General features: G+C 49.4%; 1 protein-coding gene across 8 annotated transcripts in view; it reads right to left on the bottom strand.

Annotated features, from left to right (window-relative positions):
- The window catches only part of EVL (Enah/Vasp-like), a 162,646-nt gene that overhangs the window by 59,337 nt on the left and 81,443 nt on the right, over positions 1-21,866 (bottom strand). For 5 of the 8 annotated variants that reach the window (XM_030883380.3, XM_060295284.1, XM_060295282.1 and 2 more), the window contains one exon: positions 978-1,146. In XM_030883380.3, coding sequence (XP_030739240.1) covers positions 978-1,146 — 169 coding nt within the window. Of the gene's footprint in view, positions 1-977; positions 1,147-13,425; positions 13,470-16,999; positions 17,142-21,866 lie in introns of those variants that run through there. The other 3 variants (XM_060295280.1, XM_060295281.1, XM_030883379.2) reach the window with 2 other exon arrangements.

The raw sequence follows: 21,866 nt of genomic DNA, 5'->3' as shown, positions 1-21,866 counted from the left end.
TTATTGGCACAGGTACTTACCAGGTACACTCACAAACTACCTCATCTGATTTCTCCAGGATGTACTATTATGGAGGAGAATGATCCCAGATTCTTTAAATCATCTTGATTTCCCCCCCAAAGTAAGACTTAGGGGGTTGGTGGACCCAAAATCTTCACAGCTATATTACTTATGGGTATGCAGGCAGAGAATAATACTAACAAATAAAATATATTTGTACAATATATTTTTCAAAGCTGTTTCACATCTATTATTTTATTTATATTCTAATATGACAATAACACAGTGAGGTAGGCAGGGTGTGGATCACTGCCTGTGTAAGACAGCTGTGAAAAATGAAGTTCAGAAAAGATAGTTTGCTCAAGGTCTTACACCTTGGAGTATGAGAATACAGAGCCAGACACTGAACCCAGACCTTTGACTCTAAATCGTGACCTTGTTGTTCTCTGACCATTTTCCACCAGTGTGTGTGTGTGTGTGTGTGTGTCTGTGTGTGTGTGGTGTGTGAGGGGGGTGTGTGTGTGTGTGAGGTGTGGGTGTGTGAAGTGAGGTGTGTCTGAGGTTTTGTGTGTGTGTGGTGTGTGTGAGTTGTGTGTGAGATGTGTGTGTGTGAGGTGTGTGTGTGGTGTGTGTGAGGTGTGTGTGTGTGTGAGGGGTGTGTGTGTGTGAGGTGTGTGTGTGTGTGAGGGGTGTGTGTGTGAGGGGTGTGTGTGTGAGGTGTGTGTGTGTGTGTGTGTGAGGGGTGCGTGTGTGTGAGGGGTGTGTGTGTGTGAGGTGTGTGTATGGTGTGTGTGAGGTGTGTGTGTGTGAGGGGTGTGTGTGTGTGAGGGGTGTGTGTGTGTCTGGTGTGTGTGAGGTGTGTGTGTGAGGGGTGTGTGTGTGTGAGGGGTGTGTGTGTGAGGTGTGTGTGTGTGTGTGTGAGGGGTGCGTGTGTGTGGGGGGTGTGTGTGGGGACGGCCTGTCACCCCAGCACTCACCTGCTGATCCTGAAGCTTGACTCCGACGACTCTGAAGGTGTTGCTGGCAGTGTTGTGGTAGATGTTGATCCGGCTGAATCCCTGCTGGCCAGGTTTGATTGGTACCCACTTCTTACTGGTGTCATCGTAGACCATCACGGAAGCCCGGGCTTGGCAGATACTCTGTTCGCTGCAGACCAAGAGAAAACGTTAAGCGTCAGCCTCAGTTACAAGGGATGGATGCTGGCTTTGTCCTTTTCTGAAACAGAGGCTAACTGCCGCTTGACACAAAGGAGCTTCCTAGTTGCCAGAGCTTCCAACTGTCTGTGGAAGGGCCGCTCTGTGTGGTGATGAGTTTTGACTCTCCAAAGACCAGGGGGAGTGGACAGGAGGTTCTATGCCAAAGTTTTTGATAGCATGGAAGAGACTCCCAGCTTCACTTTCAGGGGAAAAGGTGCTTGAATTAGAAAGGAATTACAGCTATAATTTGCCAACTGTCCACGATGCCCTAGGCACGGTGTTGAATAAGACAATGCACTAAAGCACATAAGCTTCGCAACTTATGAAGCAGCCATTTATCTCCCCCATTTTGTAGATGACAAGAGAGTGGCTCAGAGACTTGGAAAGATTTATACAAATTCACATAGGGACTCAGCGACTCTATCTGGGATTTCCAACCTGTTCTGTCTGACTCTAGAATACATGATATAGATAATATTCTCCACAACATCCAACAAAACGCTCAGTTTATGACAGCACGACAGTGTGGCTTCACACATGCTATGTAGGCAATAACATGATTAGGTGATCTTCTGAAGAACAGAGTGAATCAAAATGAATAGATGGTCCACCCTGCTTCAATGGAGGCATTTCCGAGCAAACTCCCCTGTTCAGCATGTGACAGAAAACGAGGGAAGAAGCAAAAGAAGCACCCGGAGAGAGAAGATAGTCATGACTGAAGTCAGCACACTGCAACTCCTGCCACAGCACGCAGGGCAAGTCTCCCAGAGCCCACCGGCCTCTTCATTTACACATAAGCCTAATAATCTTAAACATTTACTTTCTCAGTCTCTAGTATATTAGAATCCCCCAATTAAAAAGGTAAGACGGGCTTCCCTGGTGGCGCAGTGGTTGAGAGTCCGCCTGCCGATGCAGGGGACACGGGTTCGTGCCCCGGTCCGGGAAGATCCCACATGCCGCGGAGCGGCTGGGCCCGTGAGCCATGGCCGCTGAGCCTGCACGTCCGGAGCCTGTGCTCCGCAATGGGAGAGGCCACAGCAGTGAGAGGCCCGCGTACTGCAAAAAAAAAAAAAAGGTAAGACGTGGTTTTCAAAGGTAGGCACCCCAACAGCAGCGAGGAGTGGCTGTTAGCAGAAAGGGAGGCTGAAGAATTAGAAACGGAAAGTTAAAGCCCAGCAAGTCGGCGCCAAGTTATAAAGAAGTGAAAGTGTAATTGTGATAGTCGTGACGAGGAGACCAAGCAGTCAGGAGAAAGTCACAGTCCGTTCCCTTCACCACCTCTAAGAGGGCAGGGAAACCAAATACTCGGAGAAGTTCTCTCCCCAGTCCCAGCGGTCACCAGGTGACAAAACGATGGTTTCCAGGAGACTGGCCCTCAGGGACCTGGAAACCTCAGCTTGGCCGAGGCAGCCTGCCTGAGGGCTCTTGTGGGCTGAGCTTCCCCGGGACCCGGCTCCCCTACGACTCCAAGCCGGCGGAGGAGACACATACAGATGGTCACCACCTTAGCAACGATTCTGGGTATGTGCACACACAAACCTGTCCGTACACATCCCCTCACCTCACGTTACACGAATCCCTACGTACATTTGATGGCTGTCCGGCTAAGGACTTCGCGAGCCGGCGCTCTCAGACCCGCTCCAGGCCTACGCTGCTCATCTCAATCCTTCTGCTGGCCCCTCGGCTCTGCCCGAGGGTGCAGGAGTCTGGGGCGCACTGGACGCCAGCCGTCCACGCCCTGTGCCGAGGCTCCCTCTGTGGACACATGTACTGGGAGTGAACTAGGTGGGTTTTGTTGTGCAATTGTGCTACATCTTTTTTCCCATAATTCATTATTCATTCAACAAATAATTAAGGGGAAATCAGTGATGAGCCGAGCAGGCATGGGCTTCCCCTGAAGACAGCCATATCATACTGGCAGGGAGAAAAAAGAAAAACAAAAGGAGAATCAAACACAGCACTATGCTTTGCCTTCTCTGAGCTCTGGAGCCCGAAACCATGTATCTTCTACGAGAATATTAGGAGTTACCGCTCCCCTAGCTGAGTCATTGGGGCCCTGTCCTCATGAAGTCGAAGGTAGGAATCAGAGTAAACTGTACACAGAATTAGACCTTGGTTCAGATCAAGTCAGAGTCCCACACCAATGTAAACTAATTACTAATCAAGTTCCGGGCTAAGTTGTGTCACTTACTGCTACTCACGCACTTAGGCGCTCATGGTGACAGTGGGCAAGTAGGTGTGTGCTCTGAATGCTGGCTCAGGAGCTAGGAGAGATCCTGAGACGCGGCACAGTGTTAGGTAACAAAGCACAGACTCCATCAAGTCAGAGGGATCTGAGCCAAAATCCCAGGCGTAGCGCTTACTGGCACGTGACACAGAAGCCCTTGAGATGCCTCTGGGGGAGCAAGCCAGGAAGGAACCGTGTGGTAGAGTCCCTGTGTGAAGGCCGTGGAGTGCCGCCCTTCTGATCACCTTCAAACGAGCCTGTTCTGGAGCAGAGCTGACCAGTGGTCCCAGCTGCTGCCCTCTGGATGCCCACCACGTCTGCACAGAGGCCACATTCTCTGGGCTACTGTCTGCCAATGACTCAGTGGTGGCAGGCATGGCTGGCCCACGCAGGGCTCCTCCCCAGGGGAAACCTCATCAGCCAGGCCCAGATTGTCTCAGAACTGTGCTGTGGGCTGAGACGCTTCCTCCTCAGTCCTTCTCGCCCCTTCTTCTGCAGACGCCAGACCTGCACCTTGGCCTGAGGCTCTCTGGGCCTCTCCACTCCCTCCACCCTTCACTGACCTTCTGATAAATCTCTGGAATGTAGCCGTCCTGGGGGACTTGGTGTCTGCTTCTGGAAGACCTGCATGGTGCAGGCTCCCCGAGGGCAGGGACACAGGGGTCTCATTCTCCACTATCTCCAGAACCCGGCAGACAGCAGGGGCCTGAGGACTGCTCCCTGTGAAGAGAGCTCTGGAGAGGACCTAGCCCCTCTCCTGCTCAACACAGCACACCTCCTAAAGCAGCCCGAAGAGCGCGCCGAGCCTCTGAATGGAACTGCTGGCGACGGAGAACTCTGCTCTCCAGAGCAGCCTGTTTGTTGTGAAACGGTTTGAGTTGTCCTTGTCCTGAGGGTCAGCCCACTCCCCGCCCTCCAGAGGCACAAAGGGGCTCTGGACAGCTCTGCCAGTCTAGTGGACAACTGAAGGAGCACCTTGGCTCTGCCATCCACCATTCACACAACACAGCGACAGGCCGCTGTGCCACCCCAGTGAGTCACCACCTGTCACATGTTCTCTCAGGATCTGGGTATGATACTCTTGCCTTCGTCTGACAAGCACAGATGCCAGTGAGTCCAAAAACATTTAGTGATGCAGAGATGCACATGACAGTCTCTGCTCACAGCTACTCAGGAAGTAAGACAAATAATTACACACCTTCCTCAGCCTGGAGGGACTGAGGGAACAGGGGAGACTTTCTGCAGAAACCGCAGTGTGGGTTTAATGCTGAAGAGCTCTCAACCCCAGGCGGGTTCAGGAAGGGGATGTGGGATTCCGGGCGGGGGCGGCCCGCAGCCAGCGAGGCAAGGACAGCGCACTGCGTGCAGAGCCCACCTGGGGCACCACATACACCTCTCGGGGCTGTTCAACGGACATGATACGGCAACGGACCCCCCGCTGTGCTTGCCCCTGCTAGGTGCTTCAACATCAACCACTTTTTAAAAATTGTAATCATAGCCACAGCCTCCCTTTTTGTGTTTTTTTTGTTTTTTTTTTAGCAGTTTAGGTTCAAATTGAACTTGTGGTTAATCAAAAATCCCTATTTTTGTTCCCATTTGACTAGTGCTTGTCTATCTCTGCTTATTTTATTACCACGAACAAACCCTAAGTGCAAGAAAACACGTGTTTACTTAAGATTCGTCTTATTATCCCTTCGGGATTTTTGTTTTGTTTTGCAGGAGTCAGCATTTTATTATTTTTTATTTTTACTGAGATATAATTGACATGTAACATTATATTAGCTTCAGGTGTGTAACACAATGATTCAATATTTATATATATTGCAAAATGATCACCACAGTAAGTCTAGTTAACATCCATCACCACACCTAGTTATGAAAATTTTTTCTTGTGTTTTGTTTTAGTAAACTCTTGATTCCTCTCCAGCCTAGACAGTGCCTCTGAGCGCCATATATTCACTGTCTTCTCGACACCTCCATGGGGATGAATATGCAAACTCTACACTACACGTGTTATTTCACAGGCACCAGACACTTCATTTGTCTAAATCAGTTTTTTGAGGAAAGTTAATTTGGTAGACAAATATCAGAATGGCTGAACTATTTTTCAAACACATACATACAAGATTCCCTTTACTAAACTGAGAAGGACTACTGCTACCCCTCCCCTCCCCCAGCCCTGGCCCTACACAACTTGCGCCAAAGCTGGTCCTCCTGAGGGCTCATCTCGGACAGGCTGCCTTCACGTGAGCAAACAACCACTGACCAGTGGGAATCAGTCCAATATGCCGTTTGGTTTGTTCCACATGGTGCTGAACTGCCAGGCTGATGGACTTTTGCCCCCTGGGACCTAACAGCCTGCTCTGAGCTGCAGGTACAAGCAGTTTCTCTCCCAGGAGAAGGCTCTTGCAGAGCTAGCAGTCCAATTCCAGTCTCATTTTGGGCTTTTGTATGGGTATTTGTGGGCCCAGCAAAATATTCAAGTCTGTAACTTCCCTCCCAGTGGCAGGTGAGACATACACTAAGAAAGCTGGGACAGCGCTTTTGTCAGAACCGTAGAGGAGGAAGATGGCATCCTCTGGGCCTCAGTTTCCTCATCTGTACAAGGCTAGTCTGACCTCAGGGCCCCCCTCAGACAGCCAAGCGTTCGTGCTGAGCTCTGCCCATAAGCCCAGCCCCGGGTCAGCAGTCAGTGTCTTGTCACTGGTTCAGCAGTTAACTCCTCTAGGCTATACGTCAGAGACCACTACTGAATCCCTGTTGAAATCTCTCACTTAAAAAGAAAAAGCGCAAACACACCCCAAACTTTCTGCATATAACTGTGAAACATACTCACAGATATTCCTGGACTTGACATAAGAAACCACTGATACACTGTGGATAAAACTAATACACGGGAAAACACAGTGAAAGTAGCCTGAAGTCAGTCTCCACCTCTGCTTCTGTCTATTCCTTCTGGAAAAGCGCAGCTTCCATGTCCCACCAGCTGGTGGACTCCCGCCCCACCGCTCCCTACGTGACCGGGAATGAGGTCTCCGAACCTCTCTCGGGCTTGCGGTGACACCCCATCCTGGCCACGCTCTTCCCTGTGCGCAGTGAATGTGGAATCCTTTCCACTCTACAAATACCTTTCGGGGCTTTTCCAGGCATTTACTACAAAAATTTGAAGAACAGAGTGTAATTTCATAAAGTAAGAGCAAAAAGGTGCAAAGCCAAAAAGGGAGCAGAGAACAACAGGGCCAACGAAGAGAGGCTCATTGGAAAACTAAGCCCAGGGTTGAGCTTGGAACCTGTACAGCACTTGGACCTGTAAGAAGAACCAGCCCCCGCAGCACTGTGCTCGTCTCTGCCTCTCACCAAAGCTCTTACCTGTCTGTCCTGCTTCTCAACATCTGCATCAGCATCCGTCTGCCCCATTAGAAGGTGAGCTCCTTGAAGGCAGGGGCTCTATTCTTTCCCCTTCGTAAATCTGCTCCCTTGTGTGCTGCTGACACTACAAACTGTTGACTACATGACTCTCTAACTGTGAATAAGTGCATTTATGACCGCGTGCCCGTGGGAACATTCCGTCTACAATCCGAGTCCGTTAATCCTCAGAGAGAGTAGCTGAATAAAAGTCTCGGTTACAGAGCACCGTCAGATCACCGCGGCCTGGGATCTGAGAGTCAGGAGACCGCAGTGCTGAGGGTGGGCCTACGGAGAGTGAGGCTCCCAGGAGGCCAGCTGCGGACACAGACCCGCGGCTCTGGGAAAGTGCAGGCTGCCCTCTCGGGGTCCTCTGGAGGGTCAGCCTAGGAGCGCACTCTGTCGCCTGGATCACACCTCACCCTCCCCGCCAGCAGGGGCTCAACCCAATGCCCAGCTCGGTCACTCCCTTCAGACAGAACAACTCATCACACTCTGTCCTGAAGGCGTATCTTGTCGCCCCAGCAGGACCAGGAATCCAGGTTTGCCTGGGACTGAGGCGTTTCCCGGGAGGTGGGGCAGGACACTCAGCGCTAAGACCAGGATGGTCCCAGGCAAAGCAGAGTGAGTGGTTACCCTACTGGGAGCTTCCTCTCCCTCTCCACAATAACTATCGCGGGATTAAGCGCCCAATAAACACCCAGTGAATGTGAGTCTGGCTGATGTAAGCTGATATGAGCTGGCACCACTCCCTGCTCCCAGCCGCTACCTCTCTAGCTCTCGTTTTCTCTTCCGTCAGGCTGAGACATATGATACCCGGCCAGACAGACCTGCAGAACAGTGGCAGGTACAGTAAGTGGCATGAAGGAAAGCCACCCAGCACCTTCTCCAGGGGGTGGGCCATCACCCTCCCAGGGGCAGGCACTCAGGAGAGTAAGTGGGCAAAGCAGGGCTCGGAGACCCGGCGTGGGAGATGCCCCGGCAGCACAGCCTGTGCCCCCAGTGGGCAGGCCTCCGCCCTGGGGCTCCCGGCAAAGGCAGGACCCAACAGCCTGCGCGCTGCCACCTGAACGCCCAGGGTGGCTCTCCAGGTCACACTCAGGAGCCCCCGACCTTAGTTTTCTCCTTGGAGGTTAAAAGAATAAGGGGTAAGGGCAGCTCCAACGTGGATACAGAAGGCGCCTCACACTGGCTTCACCTCAAGTCTTACCTCATGCAGACGTGCTGTTTACTTGAGCCAGTATGTCCCTCGTTCAAGACAACTTCTCTTTCCTACATCCACAGTTTGCATCTCACCTTTCTCAGCTCAGTGCCACTGCCTTCAGGAAACACCTGTCCATTCACTGCCACTGTCCTGAAGGTCTGCTGATTTTCTCTCTCCCCCACGAGGCAGGTTTTTTGTGGTTGCTTTAAAGATGTTCATCTCTGTAGCTCCAATAACTGGGACCTGCTGGATTGCTCAGTAATTATCTCTGAATACATGCTTGCTTCTGAGTGTGCCTAGTTCTGCCAGGCATCCTGCTTCTCAGCCTTCGAGGATTCTTTGGGGTGGGGTGGGGTGGGGAGGGGGTCACGACCCACCTGAGATCGGGCCACCACTGCTTTCTCTTCCCGCATTAATTTAACAAATAAACCAAGAACACACCCCTTTCACTGAGTACCGACTACGAAGCAAATATATCCCCACGCCTGGTCCTTAGAAAGCAGACCGTGTGTTGAACAGAAGCCGCGGTCTGCGCCATCAAGGGAAGGCGCGCGCGCAGCCCACGGCACTCCAGGGGTGCAGAGCGCCCGCAGCAGAAGGGGAGCCTGGCGCGTCTGGCCCAGGGTGGGGGTGCGTGCGTCTCGGGCAGAGTGCCTGGTGCTCCTGGCCATCACCCTGGGCCTCCCGTTACTTCTCAACACGCACGCATTCCAGGGGAACCAGGAAGCCTGCACCAGGCGTACTGGCACCGCATCCCAATCCAGGGACCAAGGAACAGGGATGGAAACAGAGCCCTGTCAGAGCCCAGAAACATTCGTAAGGAACCTTTAGATGGAGGAGTCAGGCCAAGTGAAGGGGGCAAGCTTACCAACGTCCCACAGCTAAATGCGGGAGGCCGGGACTAGACTGCAGACCCCTTTCTGCTACAAGATAGGGCTTCTCTGCCTCCTGAATAAAGCATTTTTGCCACATGCAAGTTTTCTCTTTTTTATGTCATTTTTTTCTGAACCATTTGACAGTTCCAGATATCATGATACATCAATCCTAAGGTTTTTACATTTCTTTAAAATAAGGACGTTCTGATATATAACTTAAACACCATTATTACATCTAAGAAAATTAGTAATTTACTAATAGATCCAATACAGAGCCCATATTAAAAGTTACCCAAGTTTCCCCAAAATGTTTTGATTTTTTATAGATCTAGGATCCGCTCATGCATTACATTTAGTTGTGTTGTCTGCTTACTCTCTTTTAAGCTAGCATGTTAGGGCCTATTTTTTTCCTGTTTATCACTGATACTGATTTTTGTGTGTGTGAAGAGATCAGGCCAACTGTGCTGGGGGCCGTCCCCATCCTGGATTGTTTCCTCGTGACTAAATTCAGGGTAAACAGGAAGAACACAGCACAGGTGGTAGTGGGCATGTACCCTGCCACACCACATGGGGCAGCACACTCAGGTGCCTTCTCTTGCAGAGGCAAGCCTGTCTACCGGAGCAGACGCCAGATGTCTCCAATGGAAAGGTGCCTTTCTTCTTGGTAATGAGTAAATCCCCTCTAGGGTGACCTTTTTTCCTCTTAATGGAAACAGGCCTGAAACAGGTTTGGTGTTTTCATCTAAACTTAAATGTTTATTCTGAAACAGTTCATGCCTACAGCTTTGGTGTTTTGTTCTAAACGTAAAATGTTATTCTGAAAACAGTTCACGCCTGTGAGAAGTAGGTTCCCATGATCCCACCACTCAGGCCAGGAAATGTGATGTCATCTCAGAAAGCTGTTCAGCTGGGAGGCCCCTGCATCCCAGTGCCCTCCTCTCGACCAGTGGGAGCCACCCCCCTGAACCAGGGGCTTTTATCAATTCTGTGCGTGTCTTTCATAGCACAGTCACATAACAGACTATGTTACAGAAGTGGTTCTCAAACTGTTTTGGTCTCAGGACCCCTGTACGCCCGTATAAACTACTGGAGATGGCAGCTAATTAGTACAGAAATGCAAATAAAAACTACAGTGAGGTACCACCTCACACCAGTCAGAACGGCCATCACTAAAAAGTCTACAAATAACAAATGCTGGGGAGGGTGTGGAGAAAAGGGAACCCTCCTACACTGCTGGCGGGAATGTAAATTGGTGCAGCCACTATGGAAAACAGTATGGAGGTTCCTCAAAAAACTAAAAATAGAATTACCATATGATCCTGCAATCCCACTCCTGGGTGTATACCTGGACAAAACTATAATTCAAAAAGATACACGCACCCCTATGTTCACAGCAGCACTATTTACAATAGCCAAGACATGGAAGCAACCTAAATGTCCATCAACAGATGATTGGATAAAGAAGATGTGGTACCTATCTATATACAATGGAATATTACTCAGCCATAAAAAAGAATGAAACAGTGCCATCTGCAGCAACATAGATGGACCTAGAGATTATCCTACTAAGCGAAATAAGTCAGAAAGAGAAAGACAAATACCATATGATATCACTTACACGTGGACTCTAAAATATGACACAAATGAACTTATTCACAAAACAGAAACAGACTCACAGACACAGAGAACAGACCTGTGGTTGCCAAAGGAGGTGGGGGTGGGGGAAGGATGGAGTGGGAGTTTGGGATTAGCAGATGCAAACTAGTATGTATAGGATGGATAAACGACAAGGTCCTAGTGTATAGCACAGGGAACTATATTCAATATCCTGTGATAAACCATAATTGAGAAGAATATGAAAAAGAATGTATATACATGTATAACTGAATCCCTTTGCTGTATAGCAGAAATTAACACAACACTGTAAATCAACTATACTTCAATAAATTTTAAAAAATTATTGAGGGTGCCAAAAAGCTTCTGTTTATGGAGATTAAGTCTATCTGTATTTACCATATTTGAAATTAAAACTAAGAAGTTTTAAAAACACAAGTATACACTTCCTTGGCTGTCACCGTGACAATGTCAACACATGTCATGTAAGCCTCTGGAAAATTCCACTTTGCACTCATGAGAGTGAAAAAGGCAAATAATGTCTCAGTATTATTACAAATATAGTTTTGACTCACAGACCCCTAAAAGAGTAGGTCTCCTGATCACATTTTGAGAACTGCTGCATTACAGTAATGAAAACAATAAATTAGATCCGCACAGAATAACACGCATAATCTCAAATGGTGACTAAGCTCCATTTTTGTGAGTGTTAGAATTAAAGAAAGGCTTTGGGTAAGTGAAGAACAAATTTGGTATCAAACCCAAGTATCTTTTCTTCTACCCAAGTTGGTTGGGAGAGCCAGACTGCCACGTCATGTGCGGTCAAGACTGTTTGCCAGGGCTTCCCTGGTGGCGCAGTGGTTGAGAGTCCGCCTGCCGATGCAGGGGACACGGGTTCGTGCCCCGGTCTGGGAAGATCCCACATGCCGCGGAGCGGCTGGGCCCGTGAGCCATGGCCGCTGAGCCTGCGCATCCGGAGCCTGTGCTCCGCAACGGGAGAGGCCACAACAGTGAGAGGCCCGCGTACCGCAAAAAAAAAAAAAAAAAAAAAGACTGTTTGCCTTTTCTCTGCTCTGATGCCAGTGTCCCGGATGCCTGGACAGCTGGCTCCACTTCTCTGTGAAGTCTAGTGGAATCTGGAACAAACACTCCAACCAACTGTTGAGAGGGCCTGACATCCTTAGACTGATCCTGTCTCAACCCCTTCCCACACTTTCTCTCGAGGCCACCGACGCAGCCCTTCCCTTGGGGAGCCACCTGACAGGCCATATGCACACGAGGACTGCTCCAACTTCAAACGTATTTAAATTCCACTCTATGCCTGTGTCCCCAGAGTCTGTGCCTCTGACCACTTGTGGGAGTGGAACAGGTTTTAACACGGCCTTGGGACAGCGGTAGAGACCTGGCTGGGCCAAGGACTGGGGCGGTACACGCATCCCCGAGGGTAAGTTAATCAATCGCCTGGGAATGAGACCCGGCTGCGCCTCGGCTGACACCCCTGATTATCGGCGGGGCGGTTCGGCTCAGATTCGCATCAGAATGAGTGCGTGCCATCCCCTGGCCATGGGGGCGGACGCAGACCCTGTCCACGAACAGCTCTAGGCTGGGAGGGGAGGTGGTGAATGAACAGATGACTGACGGAGAGAAGCGTGGGCGCCACAGGAGGGCTGAGGAGGTCTCCCGTCTCCCGTGGTACTAACGGTGGAAAATCGGAGACTACAAAGAAAGACAGAGATTAGGAGCCTTGATTCTAACTCTGATGGTCATTCTGGGCAAGTTCCTTCGAGAGGCTACAGCTAAGCTTAGCTTTTGAAAACACAAGAGACCTGGCTTCAAAGCCCAACTCTGCCAAGTGATACCAGTGTGACCTGGAGCAAGCAAGCTACCTTTGCTGACCCCTGTTCTACCAGTGAGATGGGAACAGCAACGAACACCTCCGAGGATGAGGGTCAAGTACAACACATGTCGAATCACATCAATGTAATTAGCACAGTGCTTGGCATGGAACACTCAGAAAAGGGTACTGCTGCTACTTTTCTCTTTTAAGGGTTCAGGTGTCAAAGTCTAGACTAGCTCTCAACCATCTCCTGCCTCAGGAAGCCCAGGGAACACAACACACTCCCATGAGAAGAACGTAAGAGTCGTTATGGGAGTGTTTCTCCACTGCAGACACACTGGATTCTTTGAATAGAAGAAGACAGCAAAGTTTCAAGACGTCTTCAAATGACTGGGCTACACATCCCGGGACAGCAAACGCACAGCATGCTCTCTGAGGGCTCGTTTGGCTGTGAGCTTCCAGGACTCACACTCGCCTGTGAGGACAAGACGTCAAAGGAAACACCAGCTGCCCTTAGAGACGGTCTTCCAAACCCTGTAGCAGAGGCAAGGGTGTGGGCTGGGGGGCACCGTGGGGTGGCCAGGCCGTGGAACTTCTTCCACGTTTGCTTATTCAAGCTCTGAAGGGCTGTGGAGTAAGTGGTGACTGCTGTGCCCGGGCAGCTGACTACCGACTGGTCGCACAGGGAGCCCTGGCTCCATCACGAGCTGAGAACACACGGAACATCTGCTCTCCTGGCCGCTGGTCCAACAGGCCACACTGCGGAGCTCCGCTGGCAGCGTCAGCGGCCCAGCCATCTCCAGTATCGTAACGAAAGTACTTAATTAATTCCAGCAAGTTAATAAATGTGTATTGCTGGGCACTGTTTTAGGCACTGAGGATACCCTAGTCAGCAAAACACAAAAAACCCTCCACTTTTGAACTTACATCCTTGTGGGGTGGAGACAGATGACAAACAACAAACTAAAAAGTCATGTGATATGTCAGAAGGTGACAAGTGCATTAGAAAACCAACCAAGCAAGCACGGTAAGGACAAGAGGGAGACGAGGGAAGGGGCTGGAATTACCCGGCTGCACCAGGAAGGGTCAGACGCATCACTGACGCGTGCGGTCCTCCCGCTGCCGTGGCGCGCTGAGTTCCCGCTTCGTGCAGCCTCGTTCAGCCAACACTCCCTGGAAGCCGTCCTGCACCGGCTTGACCCCCACCGACCCAGCCAGTACACAGGCTTGCACCCGGCCTTCCCCGAGTCCGCCCGAGTTGGGTTTGATTCACTTCCCTCCTTCACACCACCCTGGATCCAGCGGGCAGTCCCAGAGGTTAGACCTCCACAGCACCTCCCAAATCCGGCCACTCTCCCGCTATGCCACTGGCTCCATCACTGGTCCCAACCGTGGCCTGTCACCTGCGTGACGGCAGCAGCCTCCCCGACGCCTTCCTACCTCCATTCTTGTCGCGCTACAGACCCTTATCCACTCAGTGACCAGAGTGACTTTTCTTGAAGCTCTGTCGGATGTCTTTCCCCTTGCGTAACTCCCTCTAAAGGCTTCTCGTGACACGACAGACACAGCCTGGACTCCTTCCGGGCTCCCGGGCTCTGCGTGATGAGGCCTGGCTGCCCCTCCGCCCCACCTCCCTTCACTCTCCCCTTATGTCGCTTCAGCCTCCCCGTTCTTTTCCTGACCTTTGGACGCACCAAGCCGTTCCCGTCTCAGGGTCTTTCCCCTCGCTGTCCCCCCCCGTGTGGCCCCTCCTCATATTTTCATGCTCAGGTCTGGCGTGGCTGCCTCGTGCCCTCGCGCAGGTCGGGGGGTGAAGGCTGCAGCGGGCGTGAGCAGGGCCCCGCCTCTGCCGTCGCTCTAGCTGGGCTTTCCGCTTCTCCACGATTTTTCGACCGTGCGCCCGCTTCCTACTGCCCCTAGTGCAGTCCCTGTCTCCCTGCCACCGAGAGCAGCCCCTCGGTCCCTTTTAAAACTCATCCCTGGGACCTCCCTGGTGGTCCAGTGGGTAAGACTCTGCACTCCCAATGCAGGGGGCCCAGGTTCAATCCCTGGTCAGGAACTGGATCCCGCATGCATGCTGCAACTAAGAGTTCGCATGCCGCAACTAAGAGCCGGCATGCTGCAACTAAAAAGATCCCACATGGCACAACGAAGATCCCTCATGTTGCAATTAAGACCCAGAGCAGCCAAAAATAAAAATAAAAAATAAAAATAAAAATACAACTCACCCCTATCCTTCGAGTCTACCTGAGACCCCACTTTCTCCCTGAAGTACCTCCTGGCAGCCCCCGACTTCTCAACTCCTGCCGTGCCTCCTGTCTACACTCACCATGGTCTACACTGCACCGGACTAAGGCCCTGTGATTCCTTCATTCCTGAGAACGCCGCCTTCCCACTCGACCAGCTCAGGGGCAGGAGTGCAGAGCGTCTGCATCAGGAGGCCCACTCCAGCCTGGGTCTCTCACTTCCTGGGCAACTTACTCCCTGCCTCTCTACCGTGGTTTCTTCCACTATGAAGTGGGAACAATAAAAGCAATACCTGCCACCTTCAGGGTCGCCGTAGGCATTAAATGAAATCATGCCCGAGAGAGCGTGCTGTACGCCGGCACGTGCTCAAGAGAACTCCCCGGTCCCAGCCCAGGGTTGAGTGCTCAGAAAATGTTTCTTGACTGATGGGTGGCCGGAACTGGGACTGACCCGCTTTCATGATGGGAAGGCCTTTTCCATCCCCACCACAGGAACCACGGTGACCTAGGAATCCAGTGATCACATCTCTGTTATGTCAGCATGTGGAAAGCAAACCGTCTACGGCTCTCACAGCTGCTGTACGTGCCGTCCCGCTGGCACCGTGAGCGCAGGCAGCCTGGTACGGGGAGGGTGGGTGCAGAGAACCTGGGTTTTGGTTTGGCTGGACCACTAACTCACTCACCAAAGAACAAGTTCTGCCCCAGCTCTGGGCCTCAATTTCCCCAACTGTGTATACCTCAGAGCTGGACTAAATAAGTAGTTTTCAGATTTCAAAATCATCATCACCAGCAACAATACAACTTCTTTCCTCAAAGAAATATCCAGGAGTACTTTAAAAAGATAAAAGAGAGTGGATCTGGTTGAAGTGGAGGGTAAGATGCCTGAAGCACCACTAACCCAGGTGATCTACTGTAGATGGTCTCAACCTGCTTTCAAGATGGAAACTCCTAAGATTTCTACAACTTTAAAAGACTTTTAAGAACTGCTTTGCTTCCTCCTGGTTTACTTCTGATACTATTTTCTGCAGTCAGTAGTTGACAGGATAGAGTAGACTCAACTTTTCAGTGTAGTTTTCGGCAGGTAATGACTTTGGCGCCTGCCCACTTCGGAAGCTAACGAGCCTTTGAAACGGAAGTCTGGTTTGCTGCAGCTCCACCCACAAGTCCTCTAGAGCTCAAGGATGATAGAAAACTGGCTGCAAAGGAGCAGGGAAGGCCAACTGCGGCCCTGGCCTTGAGAGCTGCCAGCGCCTGGAGGAAGGGCTCCGGCAGCCTGCCCAAGGCCGCGCCATGGCGCGAGAGCGCCGCCCTCTCCAAAGCTCCCCTGCCGACCAGAAGCATCGGACGGGCCCCACTTACTGTGTGTCAGCTGTCATAACTCCCTGCAAAATGCTCCTAGAGAGCCCGTGTTGCATCCTGGGAGAAACGCTGGACGCAGCTGTTCTGGGTGGTTCTCCTTCCAGTCCCTCCTCAACCAGCCATGCAACCCTGAGCGAGGGCCACAGCCGATCAGAGGCCAGGCCTCCTCGCCCACAGAACAGCAGTGATGCCCCCTTCCTGAGCTAACCACCCAACACGGTTGAAAGAATCAAGAAAACTGGTGAAACAGCAGTTTGGGAACTGTGAAGTAATTTTTAAGGGCAGGGATTATAATTTATGCTGAGACGCACAGCTGCAGTGAGTCGATCAAGTCAATGCCCCAAATCCCAGAGGATGAAGCTCTGTCCTACGAGCCACAGTATTGTACGGGGTCGCAGGGCAGGGGCAAATCACGTCTGAATTATAATCTCACCTTTGGAAAGGGCGCTCACAATGACCAGCTCAGGACACAGACCGGCTGGTGCCCACACATGTGCTAAACCGCAGCAGCCTAAGTGATCCGTGGTCTAAAGTCAGTCCCAAGTCTCTCAAGCAGAAGGTCAGGGTTCTGCTGTGACAGCCCATGAGGTCTCAACTTGTACAGAAGGCACCCCAGCTCCTCCTTCTGTGCCCAGCATTCAGAGAAAACCCCGATGCTTTCAGGTCATTCTGAGAGAAGAGCCAGGATCTGTCCACAGCATCTCTCAGCCAAGCCCCAGTCCCCTCAGATAGTTCAGAGCCCCCTCTACCACCCGAGGCAGGCATCTGACTTCTGAGGAAGTGATTCTGACACACACACAAAAGCCATTAAAGATGACAGGCACCCAGAGACACAGGCCAGCGTAGTGGACAGGCCAGCAGACGGAGTGGGCAGGCTCCATCATAACCTGCTGTGTGACTGTGAGAGAGTCCTCTGCCCTCTGGGTCCTCGGTCTCCCCATCAGTACACCCAGGGGATCTGGGGGGAATCTCTAGAGTCCCCGTGATTCTTGGTCTCCTCTGACGTCCCTCTGTCCCCTCTGGTCCCCGTACTCACACTGTGGCCATGGCTGCACGTCTGTAGCACAGGGAACCCGAGGAGGTAAGTCCTGTATTCCCACCAGGCCAGCTGATCAGAGGGCACAGACCCTCGGAAGGCAGCAACTTGATTTTTAGACTCTACTTAAAACCAAACAGGAAAAGGAAGCTGAACCAGAGGCAACGGAGAAACAAACCCCAGTTGAGAACTGAAACCTAGGTAGAAAATAGAGCAACAGAGCTTGTGGTGCACAGACCCACCAGCATGGGCTGCCTGAAAGCGCCAGGCTGCAGCCTCCAGCTCCAGCGCTTTCTGCAGGGCCAGGATGAGGTCGCAGCCGGGCAGGGCATTTTGAAAGGTCAAGGGCCAGACTCCCTCACCGGTGAGGACACCGAGGCCCAGCGCCGAGGGCTTCCTACAAGCATTCACGGAAAGGTGCCCTGGCCCATCCTCCAGAGAATAAAAGACGACATGATGAGGTTACAGCTGGTGAAGGCTTTAGTTTTACCCCGGTATAAATTCTACAATTCTGTTGGGGAGACGCTTCTCACTAATGGTGACGTTTCTGTCAGCAACTTAGGACCCGAAAGGAAAATTTCTGAGGAATGATGGAAACCTGGCCTTGTCACTGGCTCATTAAGGGAACCTGGGCTTCTGTTTTCTCAACTGTAAAATGGGGCTAATAATTCTTAGTTTGCTTGTCTCCACAGGGTCCTCATGAAGATAAGGTCCATTCCCAATCTTTCATTCAAAATTGACTGAGGACCCACTGAGGACCCACAGTCATGCACTGTGCTAGAAACTAGAGACAAAACATCGATGGGAACAGCAGTTACTTGTCCTTAAAGGGTTTTTGCGGGTTAGAAAGGAAGAGACTGACAGGTTAGCAAGTTGATGTGTTCAGATGTTATTACTGATATAGTGGAAAACAGCTACACCGAGAACAGTACAAAAGAAAGATCACTTCTAACTAGAGAGCTGAAAGCACAGGCAGTGAGAGCTGAAGGCTGAAAGTGCATTTTCAAAGGATTTCAAAGATACGCATCTCCCTTTAAGCACAGCTTCAGGTTGCAAACCACAAACTTTGACATATTGTGGTTTTCATTTTCTCTTAGTTCAAAATATTTTCTATTTTCCCTGACTTCTTTTATCCATAGATTATTGAGAAATATTTTGTTTAATTTCCAAATATTTGGTGTTATCTTACCTCTGTTATTATTATCTATTTCTAATTTAATTCTACTGTGGTCAAAGAACATATTTAGAATTTCTTCTTTGGTTCTTCCTGGTATGACTGCAGTCCTTTTAAATTTACTGAGACTTGTTTGATGGTCCAGCAGGTAGTCAGAAGATGTGTTCTGAAACTGGGTGCATTTTTCTAAAAATGTCAGTTAAGTCAAGGTGGTTAAAAGTGTGGTTCGGGGCTTCCCTGGTGGCACAGTGGTTAAGAATTCGCCTGCCAATGCAGGAGACACGGGTTTGAGCCCCGGTCTGGGAAGATCCCACATGCCGCAGAGCAACTAAGCCCGTGTGCCACAACTACTGAACCTGTGCTCTAGAGCCCGTGAGCCACAACTACTGAGCCCACGTGCCACAACTACGGAAGCCTGTGCACCTAGAGCCCGTACTCCGCAACGAGAAGCCACCACAATGAGAAGCCCGTGCACAGCAACGAAGAGTAGACCCCGCTCACTACAACTAGAGAAAGCCTGCAAGCAGCAACGAAGACCCAACGCAGCCATAAATGAATTAAAAAAAAAAAAAAAGTGTGGTTCGGATCTTATGTCTTTATTGGTTTGCTGTCATTGTTGATTTATTTTTGTCTAATTGTTGTATCAATTGCTGAGACAAAGGTGTTAAAATCTCCAAACATGGGCTTCCCTGGTGGCACAGTGGTTGAGAGTCTGCATGCCGATGCAGGGGACACAGGTTCGTGCCCCGGTCCAGGAGGATCCCTCATGCCGTGGAGCGGCAAATCTCCAAACATGATTGTGGATTTGTATTTCTGCCAATTTTTATTTTATGTATTTTGAAGCTCTTGTTAGGTACATATATTTTTAAGACTATTCTATCTTCCGGATGAACTGACCCTTTGATCAGTATGAAATGCCCCTCTTTATTGCTGGTAACACTCTTTGTCTTTATCTGATATTAATGTAGCCATTGGAACTTTCTTATGCTTACTATTTATCTAGTATATCTTCTTCCATCCTTATTGGTTTTCCACTGCTGCTATAACAAATTACCACAAACTTACAGCTTATAACAACACAAATTTATTACCTTAGTTTTGTAAGATAATAGTAGGCCAGCCATCTGACATAGATCTCATGGCCTCACTGGGCTCAACTCAAGGTGTTGGAAGTGATACAGTCTCTTCTGGAGGCTCTAAAGCAGAAGAACTTCCTGGCCTTTTTTTCAGATTCTAGAGGCTACCTGTACTCCTTGGCTCATGATATACATGTATGTTATGAAATAATCACCACAAGTAAGTTAATGAACATATCCATCCCTACCTTTTCTTTTTTAAGATAGATTTTATTCATTTTATTTTATTTTATATATTTATTTATTTTTGGCTGTGTTGGGTCTTTGCTGCTGTGCACGGGCTTTCCCTAGTTGTGGCGAGCAGGGCTACTTTTCATTGTGGTGCGCGGGCTTCTTATTGCGGTGGCTTCTCTTGTTGCAGAGCACGGGCTCTAGGTGCGCAGGCTTCAGTAGTTGTGGCTCATGAGCTCAGTAGTTGTGGCTCACGGGCTCTACAGCGCAGGCTCAGCAGTTGTGGCGCACAGGCTTAGTTGCTCTGTGGCATGTGCGATCTTCTCGGACCAGGGCTCAAACCTGTGTCCTCTGCATTGGCAGGCGGATTCTTAACCACTGTGCCGCCAGGGAAGCCCTATCTCTACCTTTTAATTGGAATATTTAGTCCATTTACATTTAATTTATTGATATGATTGGGTAGAGATCTACCATTTTGCTACTTTTCTGTTTATCTCATTTGTTTTTGGTTCCCCTGTTGTGCCTTTCCTGCATTCTTTTGGGTAAACTAAATACCCTTTAGAATTCCATTTTAATTTTTCTATTGACTTTTTAGCTATTCCTCTTTACATTACTTTTTAGACGTCTTTCTAGGGATTAAAATATACATTCTTAACTTCGTACAGTATACTTAGAATTAATATTGTACACTTCATGTAAAATGTAAGAACTTTATAACTGCATAAATCCACTCCCACCCTTAATGGTATAGTAGTCCTATGCATTATATAATCTCAATAGAACGCTGTATGTGTGTTTGTATTTTTTAATTATGGAAAAAAGTCTTTTATATTTACCCATATATATTTATCCTTCCCAGTATTCTTCACCCTTTCCTAAACATCTGAGTTGCCTGGCATCCTTTTTCTTCAGCCTGAGGAACTGCCAATAGCATTTCTTGTACATCAGGTATGCCGGCAATAAATTCTCTTACTCTTCTTTTAGCTGAAAAATGTCTTCATTTTGCTTACATACTTAAAGGCACTTTTTTTTCTGATAGAGAATTCTGAGATTTTTTTCTTTCCCTTTCAGCACCTTAAAAATGTTGTTCTACTGTCTTCTGGCATCCATGGTATCTGATGAGAAGTCAGCCGTCGTTCATATAATCCTCTCTATATAATTTCTCTCCCGTTATGATACACTGCACAGTCTCCGCTATGCTGTCTTCCTTTAAAGGTATTGAGTTTGTCCTGGCAGTTAGGTAAATTATTGGCATGTCCTTTTATTGTTAACAAGCTTGGATTAATTCTTTCTTAAGTTCTACTTCCATTTTGATTTAGCCCTAGGGTATGTCCCTTACTCAAGGGCATAGTCCTTACTCCTAATGCATAGCTGTTCTGGGGTCTCAACTGAATGCCTAGGTGCTGCTCAGTGAGGTCTCCTCATTCAGGTGGACAGGGATCTCCAGCATTTCCCAGCACTGCATGACCTCTGGCATCATCATTCAGCTCTTAGCCCTACAGAAGGGAATCTGTGCTAGGTCTCACGGAGAGTGCCATTCTACTCATGCACAGCCAGCCCTTAGCCAACAACCCAAAGTGAATTCCCTACACAAAACTCAACATCGCTTCCTCTTCCCTATTTCCTTGCCCTGCAACATCCAGCTATTTCAGTAGCTTGGAATTCCAACAAGTGACTCTTCCGCTCACTAAGATCAACTTTTAGCTTGGGTTCCACCATTCTGTGCCAAGACCAGAAAGAGACTCCAGGTAGAAAGCTAGAGCCATTGTGGGGCTTATCATGTGCGTTTCTCCACTCAAAGATCAGAGTACTGTGCCGCCTGTTCAATGCCTGAAAACAGCCAGAATTTAATATTTTGTCTGAGTTTCAATATCCTTCATATATTTAGGAATTTTGTATATTTTGTTCAGTTTCACAGTTGTTTTTGTCAAGATGACAAGTCTATTACAAATACTCTGTCATGGCCAGAAGCAGAAGTTGATTATGATTATTAAAGTACCAAAGGGTATTCTTTTTCATTTCCTGAGCATTTCCTAAAGATATTAGTTTCAGTGTAAATATCCTCACTGTGAGAAATGTGCCTTTCACTTTCATCCTTCATTTCCTCTATCCTCAAAACATGTTACTACTGCTTTTTCTTGGTTTCAATAAGTAGGTCACAGGTAAGAGTGAATCTTTTGGGGGCATTTTTAAAAACTCTACCATCTGGCTTAATACAGCACTTGAGTAGGATTATGAGACGGAGCAAGAAATGTGGCAAGATTTATGAACAGGGTGTTATGAGACATGGACTCCAGCCCACGCTTTATTATGGGCACGCTGTATGTCCCTGGGCATTCACTTCCTCACTTTCGACCCTGGCTTCCTCATCTGTTCAATGAAAGGA

The sequence above is a fragment of the Globicephala melas genome, chromosome 2 (assembly GCF_963455315.2).
Source record: "Globicephala melas chromosome 2, mGloMel1.2, whole genome shotgun sequence".
Lineage (NCBI taxonomy): Eukaryota > Metazoa > Chordata > Mammalia > Artiodactyla > Delphinidae > Globicephala > Globicephala melas.
Note: the sequence above shows the minus strand (reverse complement) of the source record. Positions and strands in the feature narration are given on the sequence as shown.